Source organism: Haemaphysalis longicornis, unplaced genomic scaffold (genome assembly GCF_048455015.1).
Source record: "Haemaphysalis longicornis isolate Haplotype H1 unplaced genomic scaffold, Haemaphysalis longicornis Haplotype H1 scaffold_1, whole genome shotgun sequence".
NCBI classification, from domain to species: domain Eukaryota; kingdom Metazoa; phylum Arthropoda; class Arachnida; order Ixodida; family Ixodidae; genus Haemaphysalis; species Haemaphysalis longicornis.
The window spans coordinates 396434429-396452386 of record NW_027526203.1 but is presented as its reverse complement, the minus strand read 5'-3'; the positions used below and the strand labels follow the sequence as shown (position 1 = coordinate 396452386).

Below are 17958 nucleotides of genomic sequence, written 5' to 3'. Positions count from 1 at the left end.
AATGTTGAGCTCCCCACAGGATACATAGACTCGCTGCCTATGAAATACATACGGTCAATACTTGCGACCTGGGGCCTCGTATACATGGGTGATAACAAAATGCGGGACAGGTTTCTAAACATCAAACTACTGCCTGGGGTGATGCTTTGGATGACGATTTAGGATGGCCCTAGTTCAAATTTTATTTGTTAGGCTCATCATTGTTTGTTGTTGAAGGACAGATTTTTAGTTCACTATTCTATTTTGTAGGCCCAAACAAACAGCCTCTTTTTGGAATTAAGCCTGGTTCAACAGGTTTCTTTAAAGAGCTGTTGAGGGAGGAAATGTCTAACACAGTGGTTATAAGCCATGACTGCACCAGGGACTCCTTTTTGCTTGCGAAATTGGTGGGGTACCCCACGATGAAATATATGTCGATCGGTGTCATAATGTCACACAATTTGCACTTGCAGCTTATGTCTCCCACACACTTACTCATTGACCAAAATTTCGTGCTTGGCTTTTGTGATGACGTGCATCATAATGTTAAACGATGTGCTCTTGAATCTAAAAGTCTTCTAAACACCTAATGCAGCTTTTTCTGTGCCTGTTTCTTTTCCCTCATAGCTGGCGTGTTGTGCAAAAAGCCGATGTTAAAATATGTGCTACGCGGAGAAACTGAACGTACATGTCATGCGGCAAAGCCACCTTTTTGCATTGCCTGCAAGATCTGGCAAAATGGAGGAAAGAATGGCAGGGGGAGAAGTTTTGGAGGAGGCTTTGCAGACCCCTCAAATGCTTTCTCGGACCCCAGGGGGTCTGCAGACCCCCATTTGAGAACCACTGGTCTAACATATCCCTCAGATGAAAAAGACTGCAGGTCCTGGTGCACCACAGCAAATTATTGCAGTGTACAGTGCCAAGCCAAGAAACCTTCTACTAATAAAGATGATTAAAGCCGTTCCAAAATGTCACTCTGTAGGCATTAATTCAGGTAGATGCGCATGCAATAGCAGTTCTGTGGACAGTGTGGAGAAATGCATAGCTTCTAGTGCTCCACATAAAAAGGAACTATGGAGATACAAGTATCAATAATGAAAACTTGTTTTTTATGTAGTGATACGGCTGTGATCCTATGTGAAGTCATCACTCCCTGCAGCATAAATCCCTCTGAAATCTCGCCTCAACAAAAAACAAAAAGCTGCAGAAATTTTGAGAATAGAGCTCTGCAGGACCATCAATACAGTCTTCACCAAGTACACTAACGTGTGATAATTCTTACGCCAACTGTTTGTTTCCTTTGGTGGCATTGAAGAACACGTCAACTCAGGCGTTCTTTTATTAGTTCTTTCTCTTTTAGTAATAGCATGAAGGCACTGGATTAGATAGACCTTTGTTATCTTGTTCGTCGCAACAGTAGTTTATTTCCTTATTTATTAATTTTATTTTCTAGCTAATCTACACTCCTTCGACGGTTAAATGCCTTTGCCAATAACACATTTTGAGCAGATACAAGGCACTGTTCGCCTAGAAGTAAAGAGACAAAAAATGGTTACACATAAAATTATGCAAGGCTGCCTATAATTACTTGTTTTGTGTACTACGCGCACTCATAAACAAATGAAACGAAACAAAAATATGAACCGAAATGCACCAATTAAGCGATTTCTTCCCATGCAAGTCGAATTATGACATAGCTGAGTCACAATACTAAGGAGGATTGCAAAACTTTCTGAGCCCAACAATCTTCTATTTAGAGTGTTCTGGTGCTTTTTTTTTTAGTATTTGCATTAAATTTGTCTATGAGTGCATATCATGCTTGTCTTTTCTGCCATAATATGGCAGCAAACCGCCTAGCTGGGACAAAAGTAACCCGCAACCTCATTTCCTTAGTAAGCAAACCACGTGAATTAGTATTAAAAAGAAGCACATGCCTCAATGCAAAAACCAAGTAGGGACTAAGCGTAGTTAAAGAATAACTACAAGGTGTAACCTCAAATTTGGCACCGAAGTTACGACGTCTATCTGCGTTTGGTTGACCAGGCCGTTTCCGGTTAGTTGCCAGCCGGGCAGTCCGTAACAGCAAGACCGCGATTTAGTGCGTTTTGCCGTTTTGCCACGACAGCAACCAGCCTTCCACTGCCGGGTCACTGGCGGCCAGCAAATGACGTCAACCACAACCTACACTCGCCGAGTACTAAGCGAAAGTAAGAGTATACAACGTATCGGGGGGATTTTAGTTTCAAGCACGCGCAAATCTTACGACTGCGTGAACACGTCCCTCTTGTGTCTAGGCTCTCTGGTCACGCATAACCGTTCAGACCAGGCAGGTAGCGGTGAGGCGCGCGACAGCAGCGGCAGCGCATACAAAACAAAATCAGAAAAGAAAACGCACGTATCGTGTAGTGATATTTCCTCGGTGGATGCGTCAAAATGTTTCGCGACTTGGCTGCGTCAGCATCACTATTACGAATCCCGACTCTAGGAAAAGTTACACGGTCTATCTCAGTTGTAATGTCTTGGCATCGCAATTAGTCGCTACAAACATCTTTGATTTCAAAAGATACCGGCGTCAACTGCTGCGGCCTGAAAATTAACAGCCCCAGCTGTTGCGGAGTGCCTCCAACCTGAAGTGATCGACGATCAACACAGTATCGCAGGAGATGGCGCCGTAAGCATAGGATTGAGAAATGTTTACCTTGATAAACCATTTTTGGTAGAAGGTTATTCCAATAGAGAAGCAGTAATAGAGCAGCACGAGGCCGGCCGTCCTCAGGGCGATGGCAGTGTAGCGAAGCGCGTGAACCCTGTATCTGGCAGGTTGGAGAGAATTGGTCGCGACCCCGTGAAGGTACTGGTAGCCTCCGCAGCGGCCGTAGCGCTTCGCTCCGTCGTTGGACTGTTCATTGCAGGCGGTCGCTGACATCTCACGTAGACGACAGTGCCTGTTCGGTCTCTATGCACAGACCCTGCGGACGTGAAGCGCGACGGCAGGATCCTGACAGCAGCACGCCAGACATGCGTGACATGTGGGAATGCGCAGACGAAATTGCGTCTAATTCTAAGCGGCTATTACATTCGAGCGCGAGGCAAGATAACAGAAACCAAGAGTTCCTTCGAAAACACACTCGACGCCGCCGACAGAAGCACAGAATCCAAACAGCACCAGCGGCACGCATACATTGCTCTTCGACGTGCTTTTTTTTTTTTTTTTTTTATCATTTTAGCACAAACACGCACGCACGCATGTTTGCCATGGTTGCCTGCCGACTCTCCTTATTCGCTCATCACGAACGTCAGTTTTTCTCTCAAATAAAAAGGTCGTTATTTTTGAACAAAAACATAATAAAACTTGCTATAACGTTTATATTTGTGAAATAATTGCAGTAGTTTGCATTTTTTAACTTTTTTTACACATACTCAAGCAAAGTAAAGCGACGAATCTGGATAGGTTCTTTCATCGCTGTCGTCATCACCAGCGTCTGCATTGGCTTTGGCGTCTGGGCGTCTGCTTCGGGAGTCGGAGGGCTGATTTCTTGCTGAGCAGACGTGGAAAGTTTTGCGGACCATTTCATTCTTGCAAACTTTTTTGAAAAGTTATCAACCTTTTAGAGTCATGTCTAGCGTAATCAGATTTGCTGTCCTGCTAGCAGTCCTGCTGGGAAACGCCGCATGTGTGAGTATGATTTTCACCGTTTTCTGGTATGAGCGTAGAGCGTACGCAGTTCAAACCTCGGAGTTCGAAAAAACTGCAGTACGAAACGTATTCCGCTTTATCTACGTTTCGAAAGTGGCAGTTTAGGCAGATACTAAGTAAAATCCAGGCTTGTCTTTCGCGATGAAGATCAATCACGAACTACACGTGAATGCTCATTCAGCTTGACAAATAGGACAGAAAAACGGGACGGCCAGAAGTCCCTGCGCTGATCTTATCTGCAGTACAACTGGCTGAAGCAGGCACAGCACTGGCTCCACAAACTGGTTTTACGGTTTTGGGGACAGTGCATCTCGGTCGTCCCATTTGCCGGGATCGGCACGTGGAGGCCCCTCACGAGATATCAGTTTCTTTATAGCGCGCTTGCCGTGTAATGACAGCATGCACTGAGTGACGGCAGTTTTTACTTATGTTGCGGCTTTCCGGGCTGCAGTTTTGACCTGCGAGCTTAATTGCCGCATGCGTGGGACAAAGCGCGCGATTAAAATAAATGCGCGTATTCTCGTGGCGTTCGCGAGATCATTTTGAGCAAAGCACAATGACGGCTACTCAAAGAGCGGCTTTTGGTTTTGCTGTGGCAGAATGAGAGGGGGGCGCAGTCGATGCCCCCTGTCTCGGCCCGGCGGGCGTCGGCAATGGCTTCGGGCTGCCCCGCCGCCACGTTGCCACCGGGTCCTTTTTCATGGAGGGTAATGGAGACGCACAAGGCCGCGCGCCGAAGACGTCGGCGGACGAGCATCTCCGCCTCGCTGCCGGACCTCGAGGGCCCGCCCCCGCGCGCCTCTCGTGCGCGGGCGGAGGAGAGAGGACGGTGGTACTGTTTGCAATTTTCTCTCTTCACTTGCCAGATGGCATGGGCGTGGTGGCCCCGTATCCGTTTGGGCATCCCGCTGTACATGCACGACAAGACTTGGCAATCGAAACTGGTGTTTTGTGCTCACTGCGACCACATAAACCACCGTGGGGCACACTTGTCGATCCACGGAAAACATGCAATCGCAGTAAGGCCGTCGCTGAGCAGAATAAAAGGGAAAATGATGATCATCACTTCACAGAAATGCTGCACGCTGGATCCAGAGCATGCATGCGCGGTTATAAAACTGTGATGGGGCCCCCAGCTCGGCGTCTCATGCATAAGAAAATGCATTGTAACACAACAGCAAGCATTCTGGGTAGCTATCCAACAGAAATAAATTAAATTGGTTGCTCAGAATTTAGTTATGCCTCTAATTTTTGAAATACACGCGAAAGTTTCAGAGTTCGTCTTATTTTGCGATTATTATTAACGTTTACATCAAATAAACTCCCGAGCTCTGAATTATAGACAATCGTTTGCTATATTGTAAGTTTCTCTTAAATGCTACCACTTTCATTCGGAGCTGTTGTGGGGTTATTGAGGACTCTTTTGTACTTTCGAGGGGCGCAGCAATTTGATTCGAATGCTGTGTGATACGGCGTCACTCTTAAGGCGTGCATGCTTGCTAACACGAAATTAAGTTTGAGCAAAAATTGAGTTTAGTTATAAGTTGCGGACAAATTCGCCGTGCGGCTGCTTCCCAAAATCAGATTTTAAAAAAATTTTTTTTTTTTACTCGCTCAAGTTGCACTTCTGTTCCTCCTCAATCCCACTTCGAGAATTCACTCCCTTAAGTTACGCGTTAAAGGTATCTTGGCACAGGTTTTCATTTTTGTTCCCCTTACAACTTGCTCCGATTTTTTAATGAGCTAGTCCGTTCTGAAAGCTACTGCCGATAACTCGGTTGTTGAATCCTGATAGTGGGGTCGGTAATTATTCGTCGCGAGACATTTTGGCTTCGCAATTTCCACCAGTTCATGTGGCACCCACGAATTCGGTTATGCTCGTGGGGTACGTCAAAAGACACGCAGCTCTCTCTCTCTCTCTCTCTCTCTCTCTCTCTCTCGCGTGGTTTCTACAATGAGCCAACAGAAACTATGCTGCGCTCCGCAGCGTGGGCTTCCCAGGGGTTCCTTTAGTATTCATCAGCAGTTCAGCAGAACTGAAGTTTCCCCAATATTCCAGTTCCCTCTCGTATGAAGAAAACATAACCTTCGGGCCGCGCCCAAAGCTTTGACAGCGAACTGGGCGTGCCGGTTAACACGCTGTCAGACAAGATGTCGATACAAATTACTATGACATCAAAACAAGGCACGAATAAATGAAGCTTTTAATTAAGCAAACAGTGCAGATACTTGGACAAAGAAAAGTCGATAAATAAGAACTTATACCTGCAATGTAGTAATCAAAATTTTCTGCATTAAACGAAAAAATCAGACAGAGGGATGTTATCGTAATAAATATTAAACGTTGTTGCATTACTATACTTGGCCAAATGAGATGAAAATTACCGCCATCGTCACCAGCAACTCAAAGCGAAAATGGCCGGTGGATGAAATGCCATCTCCTCGCTGAAGCAAACTCTATCGTCTGGTGCCAAGTTCGGGCGCTAAGAGGCGAGCAGCATGAAACGGGAGAATACAGTGGCGGACGATGCGTGTGCAGCTCAAATTAAGGGGGCGGGGGGGGAGAACTTCACGCGGCTGGTAAGTTTCAAACGAGGCGCCCGCGAGCTCCTCATGCGATCTCTACGCTGGGCGGTGGCGACGTCGTTCGCGCGCGCGAAGCTGTAATGTTTAAAAAAACACAGAATCCGGGTGCGGTGAGGACAGAACATGCAAATTAAGAGAAATAGCGGAGAGGGACGCTCGTACGGGTTTCAGAGTTTGTGCGCACGTGCTGCAAACTGTACGGTTGTCATTCATCAGGCGCACCGCGATATTCTTCGTAATTAGCTCGCTCGAGAATTCCGAAAAAGGTCACGTAACTGACTTCTTCTTTTGTCATTCTCGGCCGTTTGTGCTCGGTTTCAGACCGAACTGATTGCAAGACCATATCATATGTCAGCACGACGGCCCGTAAAATGTAACTCGACCTGCGAGTAAGCAGACGCGCTACTTCAGCGAATCTTGATAATCGTAGCGCGCGGCGACGCTGCCGTCTCAGCGGAAACATGATGCCACCTATCTGGTGACGCCGCTTCAACCGTGGACCAAGAACGACATTCGACACTGGTCTGCCACAAAGCAGGGGAATCTGTCCGTAGTGTCGAGAAATGCTGTAACATAGGAGTTTAGGAATGAAGTGGCACGGACAAGCTTCTCTCAAATGAAGTGCTTCCCGGGACACTATATGATAGGCCAATAACTATTAGTGCCATCTGCACAAAACTGCCGAAAATATTGCAGCTTTGATCTTGGTCATTGCTGGAACGACACTTGCGAAAAGTGTCGTTTATCAATACTATCCCGAAATTTTTGCGGGTGATTGTCGGCTCAGTAAATAAAGGCGAGCTACTTCCCAATCAGTTCCACGTGTTTCAGTTCGGAAATAGATCGATTGTTGGTTGAGGATGCGCGGTCGATGCCCGCGGGTGATCGGCGAGAACTGCGTGGCCACTGACGCGCCCCCACGCCGGACAAAGCCCCGAGCAACATGGCGCGGCTGCGTGTCGTCACGTGGCGGTATCTGGCCGTCCCAGACTAGCTTCGCAAGATACCGCGCCACAAGCTGCAGTCGCTTCATCGCCTAGCGGGACCTTGTTTCAGCGTTCGCTAACGCTAGTAGCGGGCAGCTGCTAAAAGAATTCGACCACCTTCGAAATTGAGATTCGAAGACTGAGGAAACAGCGGAGCTGGTGGTCTTCGCTAGCTCTAACTTGGCTGTTCTTACAAGTCTGTCCCTTTATTAAGGGTTGCAAAAGTACAGACCTTATTTGTGGCCGGAGTTTGGGGCATTTGTCAAAAATTGTGTAGGGTTGCCGGACACGGAACGGAATCCGTTGTCTGTCTGTTGGACTGTTCCGAAAGGATCGGATTAAATTATGATTTTCTGATAACTAGTGCTCAAAGTGCTCAAGTTACACGCAGCTTATGCCTCGCACTAACGAGATCATATGGCTGACAAGTTTCGTCGTTATAACCTTTTTTTCTATTCGTTGTAAGCGTCTGGTGAAAAAGCTAGTGAAAAAATTTCAACTTTTGGACGCTTTGAAATTATTTTTGGTATCGCTTATTTCTTTCACGCCCGAGTGTTAAGGTCTAAACGGGTTGAATGGGTCCAATGGTTTCAAGGGCAACGAAAAACACGGACAGCGAACACTATAATACGTTGCGTTCGGCGTCCGTGCTTTTTCGTTGCCCCTCAATTCGTGGGCACTATTCACCAACTACCCGGCAGGAAGTTCTACGGGCTTGAATGGAATTGTGGTATAGTAACTGCGTAGGGTTCAAACGGGGGTTCAAATGAGGGTTCAAATGAGGGTTCAAACGGGGGGAGAGGCACAGAAAAGACGGGGTATCAAGCCTGGCGAGAAAATTCAACCCATGATCGATATTTGGGTGCCAAGCTAGACGTTTGTGTAGCTTTTTTTTTTTCTCATGAAAGGAGCGAGTATAGAATGCAGTTATAGGGTTGCTAAATAAATCATGCCAAAAGTTTTACCTCCTTTTTTGATGAGCTGTTTCCAGCGTTTTTTGATAGCAAGGGTCCGATCTGCACAGCCGACCTGAGCAGTTAAATAACTTATAGAGTGATGGACCTCACGGGGAAGGGTTTGCACGGCTGCGCGGTACTTTCCTGCTAAGGCATTGAGCACCCGATTAGTTTTTTCCTTTGTCCTCGTCTGAGGTGCTCTGTTGAATCAAAAATGAATTCGTAAGAATTCGCCCAACTCGCCATTCCACCTGCCAGGCAAGGTGTATTATCTCCAAAATCCAGGCAGTTGCCGCATAGCTAGCAGAAAAACTTCTAATTATCCCTGTTTGAAGCCAACAGACGGACGGGAAATTCGATCCGGTGGCATCAAGTCGTGCAAAAAAAAAAAAAAAAGCGTTGTTTTGATGGGCCGGCGAGGCAGCTTTTTGCTGCGCTGTCGCTTGCGAAGGAGCTTTATTATCTTAGTGCGTCGTCAGCGTTTTCGGTTTTAGTTACTTCTCGCATGGTAGCCTATTTTAGCTCTTTGTTTAGAGAGGGAGGGAGCTGGGAGGAATAGCCCACCCGTACAAGTTCGGTTCCAGTCTCGTCTGTGTTTACTTGGCGGCATCCGAGGAAGAGGGAAGGGGCAGCAGCGGGCTGGTTCGTCTCTGCAGGCAAGTGGTGTAACTTAGCCTTGGGTGGGCGTGGCCTCAACGCAACATGGATTTTAGAGTAACCAACTCTTCGTTCAGTTCTTGCAGTTGTCGGGTAATGAAGAAATGAAATAGTGCGCCCACACATTAGTCTCATATACAGGGTGTCCCAGCTATCATGCACCAAGATTTAAAAAAAGAGAAATTGCGTAACTAGAAGAAAACCTAGTGCATAATGTTTGCAGTACTGTGAAGAAGTGGAGAGTAATTTTTTCGTATATATATATATATATATATATATATATATATATATATATATATATATATATATATATATATATATATATATATATATATATATATATATATATATATATATATTATATGTGTGTGTGTGTGTGGGCATGAGAGGGAGAGAGCGATATGGTAGTGGATAAAAATGGATCTAGCTTAATTTTTTCCATTCCATTGTTGCAGAGAGACTTCGAACCAACGCACGAAACTAGAATCACGGAAAATACGTGGCATCACCAGGGCGCGTGGTGTCGCATTTCGTTTTTATCACTCCTCGTTTTGTGCGCCGGTTCGAAGAATGGACCTTGTAGTGAAGTCTAATAGTAATCCTCGGACGTTAGAAAATTCGTGGTGCTGGGAATAAAAAATTCGAAACGAGTTGCGACAGCGTGGAATGGCGGCCGCGCCCTGACGACCGGCTGCGTGCGACCGATGACGTAGCAGCGCACGAACTCACTGAGGGCACCGGTTGAGCTTCAAGCGTCTTCTTTTCAACCACGAAAAACATCTACGCTGATAAAAATCCCTGACAAACTGCTGCATTCGGTGTTTCTTTTGACGCTCTGCGTCTTTAAAATTTATAACGTTCTGGCTATACGTTCACTCATCAAAAGCTAGCTATTTTATCTTAATTAAATTATCCAAACGTTCGAAATACCTTGGGTGGGGATTAATATCGTTGTTAGGAATAAACTCTAGCATTGAGTGATCGGATTAATTTACAGAGAACACCCTGTGCATAAGCAAGCGCGCTCGTCCCCTCATTCATTTCTCCAAACGGCCACTTACTCGCATTTATTCCCTTCACTAGACCTTGGTGAGATAGCTGTCGTCGTCCGAGTGACAGAAGTTCCCAAGGCTACTATTCAGCCTTCGTTCTGACTCCGAACCACCGTAGTAATGCACAGGGCCATGTAAAAAAGGAAAATTTTCCGAGGGCAAGTGATTATTGTCCATTAAGGGCGGTGTGAGCGATTTTAACATATTTTTGTGCCTTCTGAATAATTAAGATATGAAATAAATCCAGCCAACGCTTTTCGAATTACATGTGAAACGCCTGAAAATCAGCGCCCGTGTTTGTCCTTCGTTCTTTGTCCCCATCGGGTTAGCTCTGTTAGAAGAATGCAACCATACCAATTAGCTCAACTTCCATTACTGAAAATAGACAAATTTCATGATTTCCGCCACTCAGCGAACAATATGCGGTTTGACTAAATATAGTACGTTTTTTTTTCTAACAGCAGAAGACGTTTGCTTAGCAGCGGTTCTCAAATGGAAGTCAGCGGACCCCACGGGGTCCCCGAAAGCATTTAAAGGGAAGCTGAAGCGCTTTCCAAAAAATTTCAGTTAGATTAACAGTTATATAGTTTCTTGCGCGCTGATTCCGAATATCACATTGAAATTTATCGTACATGAGTCCAAGTGGCATTTATCTTGCAAAAAGCGCGGTCCCGTTTGAAAGACGCGCGCTTTTCGTCTTTTGACGCCCCTGATTGGTTGCGCCCGTCATGACGTCAAAGGAGGACACCCTTCGGCCGCGCGGGTTGTCGGAAGCATTGCGAACGATCGCACGGTTGCCTTTGCGGCAATTTAGCTTGCAGTTTAATTTTCGCACATGGCTGGAAGTTTGTTTTATAATTTCCCGTGCTGTTGGTTCAATTATCTTGGAGCTTAAATTTGCTTTACACGACAGAGAACCCCAAAGCAGTGACTGTGACGTCGATTAGTGGGTTCCATCAAAATATTTTTGAATTAGGCATCGAGCATAGGGGGATTTTATACCTTATGTTAATATTAGGTACTGCCTTAACTGTTTCTTATTATACACAAAACCATTTATGCCGAAGATTAATGGGCGTTTTATAAACAATCTACCAGCGAAAAGCACGTACGTGCACTGCGCGAAAAAATAGCGTTCATGCGCTGTAAACGTATATGCGAGACACATCTTGCCGGTACACGCATAAACCAACAAGCAGACTCTGCTTCCGCATTTCCTTTGTTCGTTGTCGCCCACCCTAGCCCCGTTACTCATCCCCGTACACAGACCCACACGCGCGCGGCATTTCGGCAGCGGGGCTACGGCGCCTCCGCGATTGCTAGCTGCACTTCGATGAGTGGCGTCTTACTGCTTCACATGCATTTATTCTGAAAACACTGCAGCATACTAGTGCCTGCTCAGCATTATTGGCTGTAGTAGGGCTTGATTTTCGTTTTTGCGTTGCGCATTCTGCTACAATATTACGGCCACCTCATTATAATTAACAGACCAGTCGGACAAGGCAGTTACGTTGTAGTTACGTTACTTTAGGTAACAATCACCAAACGTTTGTGATAATGAATCGTTGGCCTGTTTCAGCATTTCTAGATTTAAGCATTTACCGCGCTAGTCGGACAGAGACCGTATATTTACTCTTCGCTCCTAATTTTTTTAGTATCATCATTATGTATATCACCGACTATCCCTGGAGCACACTTGAGGTTCAGTGACAACAGGTGCTTGCCAGGTTATAATATGCAGCCAAACGGAATCTTGGGCAAAAAATTAGGCCCCTGCAGTCAACACAAATTATCGCACGGTGGTGGTTCGGAGTGGTGTTTTTTTTTAATTCCAGACAAACATCACCTTATCGTGACATGTATACTTGCAAAATAAGTAATCTGGTTGTCTTGGTTCTTTTACTTTGTAGGAATACTGTTTGAACACTGTCCTGAGCACATAGGTAAAGAAAACCGACGCGTTTAACGAAACAAGTATTTCCTGAACAAATGTGACTTGGTTTCTGGATGGAACGAAGCATCCCCGGCCAAAGTACAGCAGTATTTCCCATCCTTCCTAAATCTAGAATCTAATGTGAACATTCACGTCCGTCGCATAAAAAAAAAACGCATTGGAGTGGTTTACAAAGTATTTAACGTAGTGTAGTATATTCTCTGCCATCAAGCACAGCCACCTCGGCTGTCGCTTCCGTATGTTATCAAGAATCCCGGCGTGGCATTATTCTGCTTAGGAATACGGCATGATAACGTATGCCTCGTTTGGCGTTCGTTCATACTTTTTGAACACGAAAATTGTACAAATGAGTGCTATCAACCACAACAACAACAAGTATCATTCACAAGGAAACACGGCGAAAAGAGCATGGCCGAGGCGGCCGATCCGGCCGGAAGTCCAGGTATGACGTTTTTCAGCCGGTTTTCGCCCGCGCTCTTCGGTCTTCCGGCATCGCGCGGCGAGATGGGGGCGGGGCATCGGGCCACTTTTGTTTGCTCATTGCGCCGCTTCTATTGCATGTATTGCGAAAATATTTCGTACACATGAACTATTCAATGTGTACTTGCTGCTAGTCAACTTTTCTTTTAATTCTAAAACCGCTTCACCTTCCCTTTAAGGGGTCCGCGAAGCCTCCCTCAAAACTTTTCCCCCGCCATTATTTTTTCAATTTTGCCACCACTTTCTTGCAATGCAAAAAGGTGGCTCGCATTTTAACGTTTGCTTTTTGCACAAAACGCCAGCTATGAGGGAAAAAAAAAACAAAAAAAAACGACCCACAAAATGCAGCATATATGCGTTTAGAAGACATAGTCAAGTGCAAATTGTCTTGCATTATATGAAACCGATCAACATGTGCTCCATCGTGGGTCCATCACTTTCGCTACCCAAAAGGGGTCCCCGGGGAAGTCATGGCTGACAACCACTGGCTTAAAGACACGTTTCGCGAGCCGTGTTAGCTTTTTATTTCCCCACAAAACGTGGGAGCGCATGGGCTGGCGTGTGACTTCAGAAGTGTGCAAAACCAGTTATACAGCCCTGCTGACGATAACAGGTTGCCTTGCTTCCGGTTACGAAACAGAAGTCGCGCAATTTTCCGCCTGTAGTTCACTATAGTGAGTTTTTTTATAGTTCACTATAGTGACGCGGTCGGGAGGCCACTGGGTGCGCGTCTTTACGTGGCCAGTTTTTGCGTGTCCACAGTACGGCGTTTTAGCGCATCTTCGCTGGCTTCGCTCGGGTCGGAAGTTGCCCCGTGTGTTCCGATCACCGACCGCGCCGTATCGCGCGCTCGCTTGTCACCGCGGTCAGCAGAGGTTTGGCTACGTTGGCTTAGCGTGGCGGGGATCGTTTAGATGTACTGCTGTTAATTTCTACGCCTCCTCGTTGTCTTAAGCTTCTGGCTGTGTTTCTGTCCTATGGCTTAGCGCTGAGTGCTCTTAGAGGGAAGTCGTGCCAATTTTCTTTGCAGCGTCTCCGTGGGGCTGACACACGGCACCACCTGTTGCGCGCCTTTGTTATCGCGGCGCCTTTGCCGCAGCATTGCGCGAAGGGGGGAACGTTATTCTCGTTTCTTGCCTTCTTTCACGTATAATACAGCGAATTCTCCCGCAGAGCGATGCGATCTCTGTTGCGAGGGCACCGAAACTGGTCCTACAGAGCAGAGGCGAGGAGTGCGACACTACTCAGGTTTCAGCGCCGTTTCACGTGGTGCGTTTACGACACACGCTGCGACTGCCGCGGAAACGTCGCTTCTTACGCTTGTGTTCTCACGGATAGCGGGGCCTTGAGAGGCGATATTGAACGCCCCATTGGCGACTGCGTGTGACTGGTTAGGGCCACTGTACTCGTGGCGGCCGTGTGACGGAGCTCGTCAGCCCCATACACACGAACGCATTCTAAGGGGGAGTGGACTGGGTACGCAAAACAGCCCTTAAGGGTGGAATTCAGCGGTTAGATTCATGGTCTTGTTGTGGCCGCAGTTCAATCGGGTCGAAAGAAAACTCCAAGTGCTGAGAGCGGAATTCGAAATTCATTGCGATGCCTCGTGCACTGTATATGCTCGTTTCCATCGAAGCAGAGCGAAGGGTGCAAGTGGCTGACATGACGCCACTTCCGTGTGTCGGACGGCGCGCTACAAACCGGACGGCGAATCAATGTTTTAATGGCTGATTGCTTTTCGCCCAGGCGGATCCGGACAAGACAATCACCCACAAGGTGACCTTTGACATCACAATCGGCGAGAAGGACGCCGGCAAGGTCGTTATCGGCCTGTACGGGAAGGTGGCACCGAAGACCGTCAAGAATTTCGTCGCTTTCGCCGGGGATGGCTACCAGGGTCTCAAGTACGAGGGCATCGGATTCCACCGGGTCATCCAGGGCTTCATGATTCAAGGTCCGTGCACCGTGATTATAACGGCGGCACATCAGCTGGTGCGAACGCTCTCTCAAAAAGAGGACAGACAATTCTATGTATTGTACGTCGCCCTGAAACGATTTTTGTACACCAGGAATGCCTCTTGTGAACATGGTGAATGGGTGCGCGTCCGGACGTTAGATTATGCGGTCACGAGTACCTGAACCGAATATTTGCGCCACAGCATAACTCATTCAGAAACTTTCTCCATGCGTCTGCTGTGTTCTTTCCAGCGTTTGAGCTTAATCCGTGCCAGTTTCTGCTGCATGCCGTCCCAGGAAAAATGGCTGCTTCCTTTTAGTCGCAGAAGTATGGCTCGATGAACGTTGTGAAGGAACAGCGCAATAAAGCGAGCCTCAATAAGGCATGCATGACGTCCGTGCTGGACGGGATACTCTATCCTGCCCGTAGCGTAATTTTCACGGGGCTTCCAAGTGCGAAGAAGGGAAAGCTTTGGGACCGCTCTCTCTCGTCCCCTTTCAGGGCCCTTTTGAAATGCGTCGTTAAAAGTTTGACGCCGCTGAAAAAAGAAAGCGTTGTTTGGGGAATTGAGCTTCCTTCTGTTCCCACTGACATGGTCTGTGATCTGTCGGCGGCTGAGAGCCACTGTTCCTTGGGTCCGCGCGGTCTCCCTGTGCAGGTGGCGACGTCCAGAAGCAGGAAGGCCGCGGATCTGTCAGCATTTATGGCCGCTACTTTGAGGACGAAACTTTCGCGCTTACCCACGACGGCCCTGGTACTCTCAGCATGGCCAACGCAGGTAGGCACGCCAGCCGACACACAGGTTGGCGTTTGTCGAACTGTTTTTTTATTTGGCGGCGGGAAAGGTGGAGGGGTGGAATTTGAGCAGCGCTTGCAGAAGCCGTCCTCTTGACTTCCTGCGCTCTCCTGTTCCTCCGCTCGGCAGGCAAGAACACGAACGGCGCGCAGTTTTTCATCACCACGGTGGCCACCCCCTGGCTGGACGGCCACCACGTGGTCTTTGGCAAGGTGATCGACGGCCTGGACGTGGTGCACAAGGTGGAGAACACCAAGACCACCAACTCTGACGTGCCAGTTGAGCCGGTAGTCATCAAGAAGTCCTCGGTCGAGACCCTGGTGTCCATCTGAGCGACCGCTGCCGCTTGAGGCGCTGCTCAGCTGGAGAGACGTCGCTTTGTGGGTACCTTGCCTAACTCTACCAGGGCGGCGTAAAGGCGCATTTTTAAAGACACTGGAAGCGTTACTAGGAAGCTCGGCTAAAATGTTCGCGTGCACGCCTGCGTGTGCCTCTCCGTCTCTTGCGTGAAGCGAGGTCATTCCGCTCCTTTATGTCGCTGCCTCGGGGAGTTAAGTGAGAAAAGGAGAAGGATGTGGAATCTCCTGCGGCTTCTCAGTTGCTAAAGCGTTACACTGGTGAGCACGATGACCGGGCGAGATTTCCTACTGGGGTAGTTTTTTTTTTTCTAGCGGAGGCAAAAACCAGAAATCCCCGTGTGTACGATATTTAAGCGCATCTCGAAGAACCATAGTTTTAAGTTAGTTCTTAGCCCTCCAATACCTCGTACTGAGCTATAGCTTCGGTGCGTAGAACTCAACTATAGAATTCAACCCACATGAGGAGCGGATCACGACCCGGCTAGTTATGATCCGTTATGACTACCTGGATAGTCATGAATCAATTTGATCTTATCCGCTAGTCTGAAGCGGCATGAGACGCCAGTGCCCTCACACCAAGGGGGACACATTTATCCTTGCATACAAAACACCCGTGCAATGCTTTCAGCACTGCGAATCCATACTAATGCAAAGGCCTGGCAGTATTTTTTTCTTCCTTTGAAAATGTTACCTTGGATTCCAAATCACTTACCAGAATACTTTCAGCTTAGACGTCCTGTTGGCCTGAAGTTAGACGCCGGTGGCCTGAAGTTACCGACCACATCCCCTGTGTGCCAGCAGACCTTGCATTTGCTGGTTACAACGCGAGGACGCGCGTTCGATTACCGGCCGCGGTGGCCGCTTTTTTGATGGAGGCGACAAGCGAAAACGCCCATGTGTTCGAGTATTCGGCGCACGTTAAAGATCCCCGGGTGGTCAAAATTAATCCGGAACCTTTCACTACGGCGCGTCTCATCGCCAGTGTAGCGTCGGCGCGTTAAACCTCATAATGAATTGTCAGAACGCTTCACCGCTGGAAGAGTTAGCCGGACTTTTACGAATGCAGGGAGTCGCATTCATTTTAGCATTTGTTTTTCAAGTATATGAGTTAGCAGACAGGCATTTCGTTTGGAAATCGTGTTGACCTCCTGTCCTGTTTTGTCTTTTTTCTTTTCTGCCCTGCTCAAGAAAGATCTGGAACCAATGTGTCTTCACTGCAAGCAACAGTCGACACAGCAGAGCTTGCTTCTTCATTTCGTCTCGAAACGACAATTTTCTTCGATGTGCTTGTCTTAACTTGTGCTTACGTCAAAGCGGTATAGTCAACTTGTCTACGGCGTGCACAAAAACCTCGAGAAAACAGGTCCGTGTGTGACAGTCATATTTTTGTAGCTCGTGTTTTCTGCATATTCTTTAGAGAATAACTTCACTTTTTCTGCCATTGAAAACGACGTACAGCGTTAACAGTTTTCTAGTGCCTAATTAATGTTAGCTTGCGTGAGAAGCTCATTCTTAATGCAACAATTTTCCTTTCGTTGCTCTCGTTGGAAGAGTTTGAAAGCACTGCCATAGTTGCATTAGAAACTCGAGATAAGCAACATAGGGTACATCATCCAGGGTATATTTACTCCCGGTCCAGTGCAACACTGCGTACGGCAGCTGATACGGTCATAGTTAACTTTACATTTGTGAAATGTCCCATCTGTTTGTTTTTGTTACCGTTACAAACATGGACGTCGGCAGGATTTTGTATTGAAGGGAAAGAGGGAGAGGGCGGGGCAATTGTTTCGAGGGGGGGGGGGGGGGGCGTGTGCCCCTTTTGCACCCTCCTGCCGACGCCCATGGTTACAAAGGATGTCCTCATATCACCAGCAACGTAAGATCCTGCACGTGTTTCGGGCGTGTTCGAAGATCACGCTATGGAGCTATTTATTCCTCGGAACATTTTTTTTTTTTGGCGCATTGAGGGTCTGGAGTCGCATGCAAATGTGCAATACCAGTTTTCGCATTTCTTACACATTTTCCTAATACTCAGTTTACATCATCCATGCCCTATACAAAGTACTCGCCACCATGAGCAATTCACTCTGTACAGAGCATCGTGATCAAAATGACAGTGTGCTAGGTAGGGTTTGTACTCGTTGAAACTTGCCAAATTTTTCATACAACTGTACAACTTTTTCTACACAGTTTTCTATTTCCCGCGACGTTTAATAAAACATTTGCCATTTACACTGTGCATGTGTTCCAATTCTTCTTCGGGGATTCCTTTTGAAAGAACGGAACAAGACAGGCACGTCACAGTCACAGGTGAGCCCTATTCTCGTAAGCTGCTGCAGGCTCAAGTAGGTAGGAATTTTAGCCCTGATAAAAAGCGATGCCTGCCTGCTTTGCGATGGGAGGCTATATTATGTCCCAGAACAGGCATTATCAATTGGAAGGCTACATGGCAGACGCTCGCCGTCTCGTCCTCGCGCCCCCTACTGGGGCCGTTGCGCG

General features: G+C 47.3%; 2 protein-coding genes across 7 annotated transcripts in view; one reads left to right on the top strand and one right to left on the bottom strand.

Annotated features, from left to right (window-relative positions):
• The window catches only part of LOC144155337 (solute carrier family 35 member C2), a 57426-nt gene extending 54221 nt beyond the window's left edge, over positions 1-3205 (bottom strand). For 2 of the 5 annotated variants that reach the window (XM_077686700.1, XM_077686704.1), the window contains exon 1: positions 2678-3204. In XM_077686700.1, coding sequence (XP_077542826.1) covers positions 2678-2905 — 228 coding nt within the window. In that variant the 5' untranslated portion in view covers positions 2906-3204. Of the gene's footprint in view, positions 1-2677 lie in introns of all 5 variants that reach the window. The other 3 variants (XM_077686703.1, XM_077686702.1, XM_077686701.1) reach the window with 2 other exon arrangements.
• Positions 3206-3475: 270 nt separating this feature from the next.
• LOC144155336 (peptidyl-prolyl cis-trans isomerase B-like) lies at positions 3476-17691 on the top strand. 2 transcript variants are annotated; one of them, XM_077686699.1, is made up of 5 exons: positions 3476-3655; positions 14094-14301; positions 14963-15082; positions 15230-15480; positions 16648-17691. In XM_077686699.1, exons 1-4 carry the CDS (start codon positions 3596-3598, stop codon positions 15430-15432), a joined length of 591 nt encoding a protein of 196 aa, XP_077542825.1. In that variant the 5' UTR covers positions 3476-3595; the 3' UTR covers positions 15433-15480; positions 16648-17691. The 2 variants fall into 2 exon arrangements, with proteins under 2 accessions (XP_077542825.1, XP_077542823.1); XM_077686697.1 differs by having other exon boundaries at positions 3477-3655; positions 16652-17691.
• Positions 17692-17958: the final 267 nt, after the last annotated feature.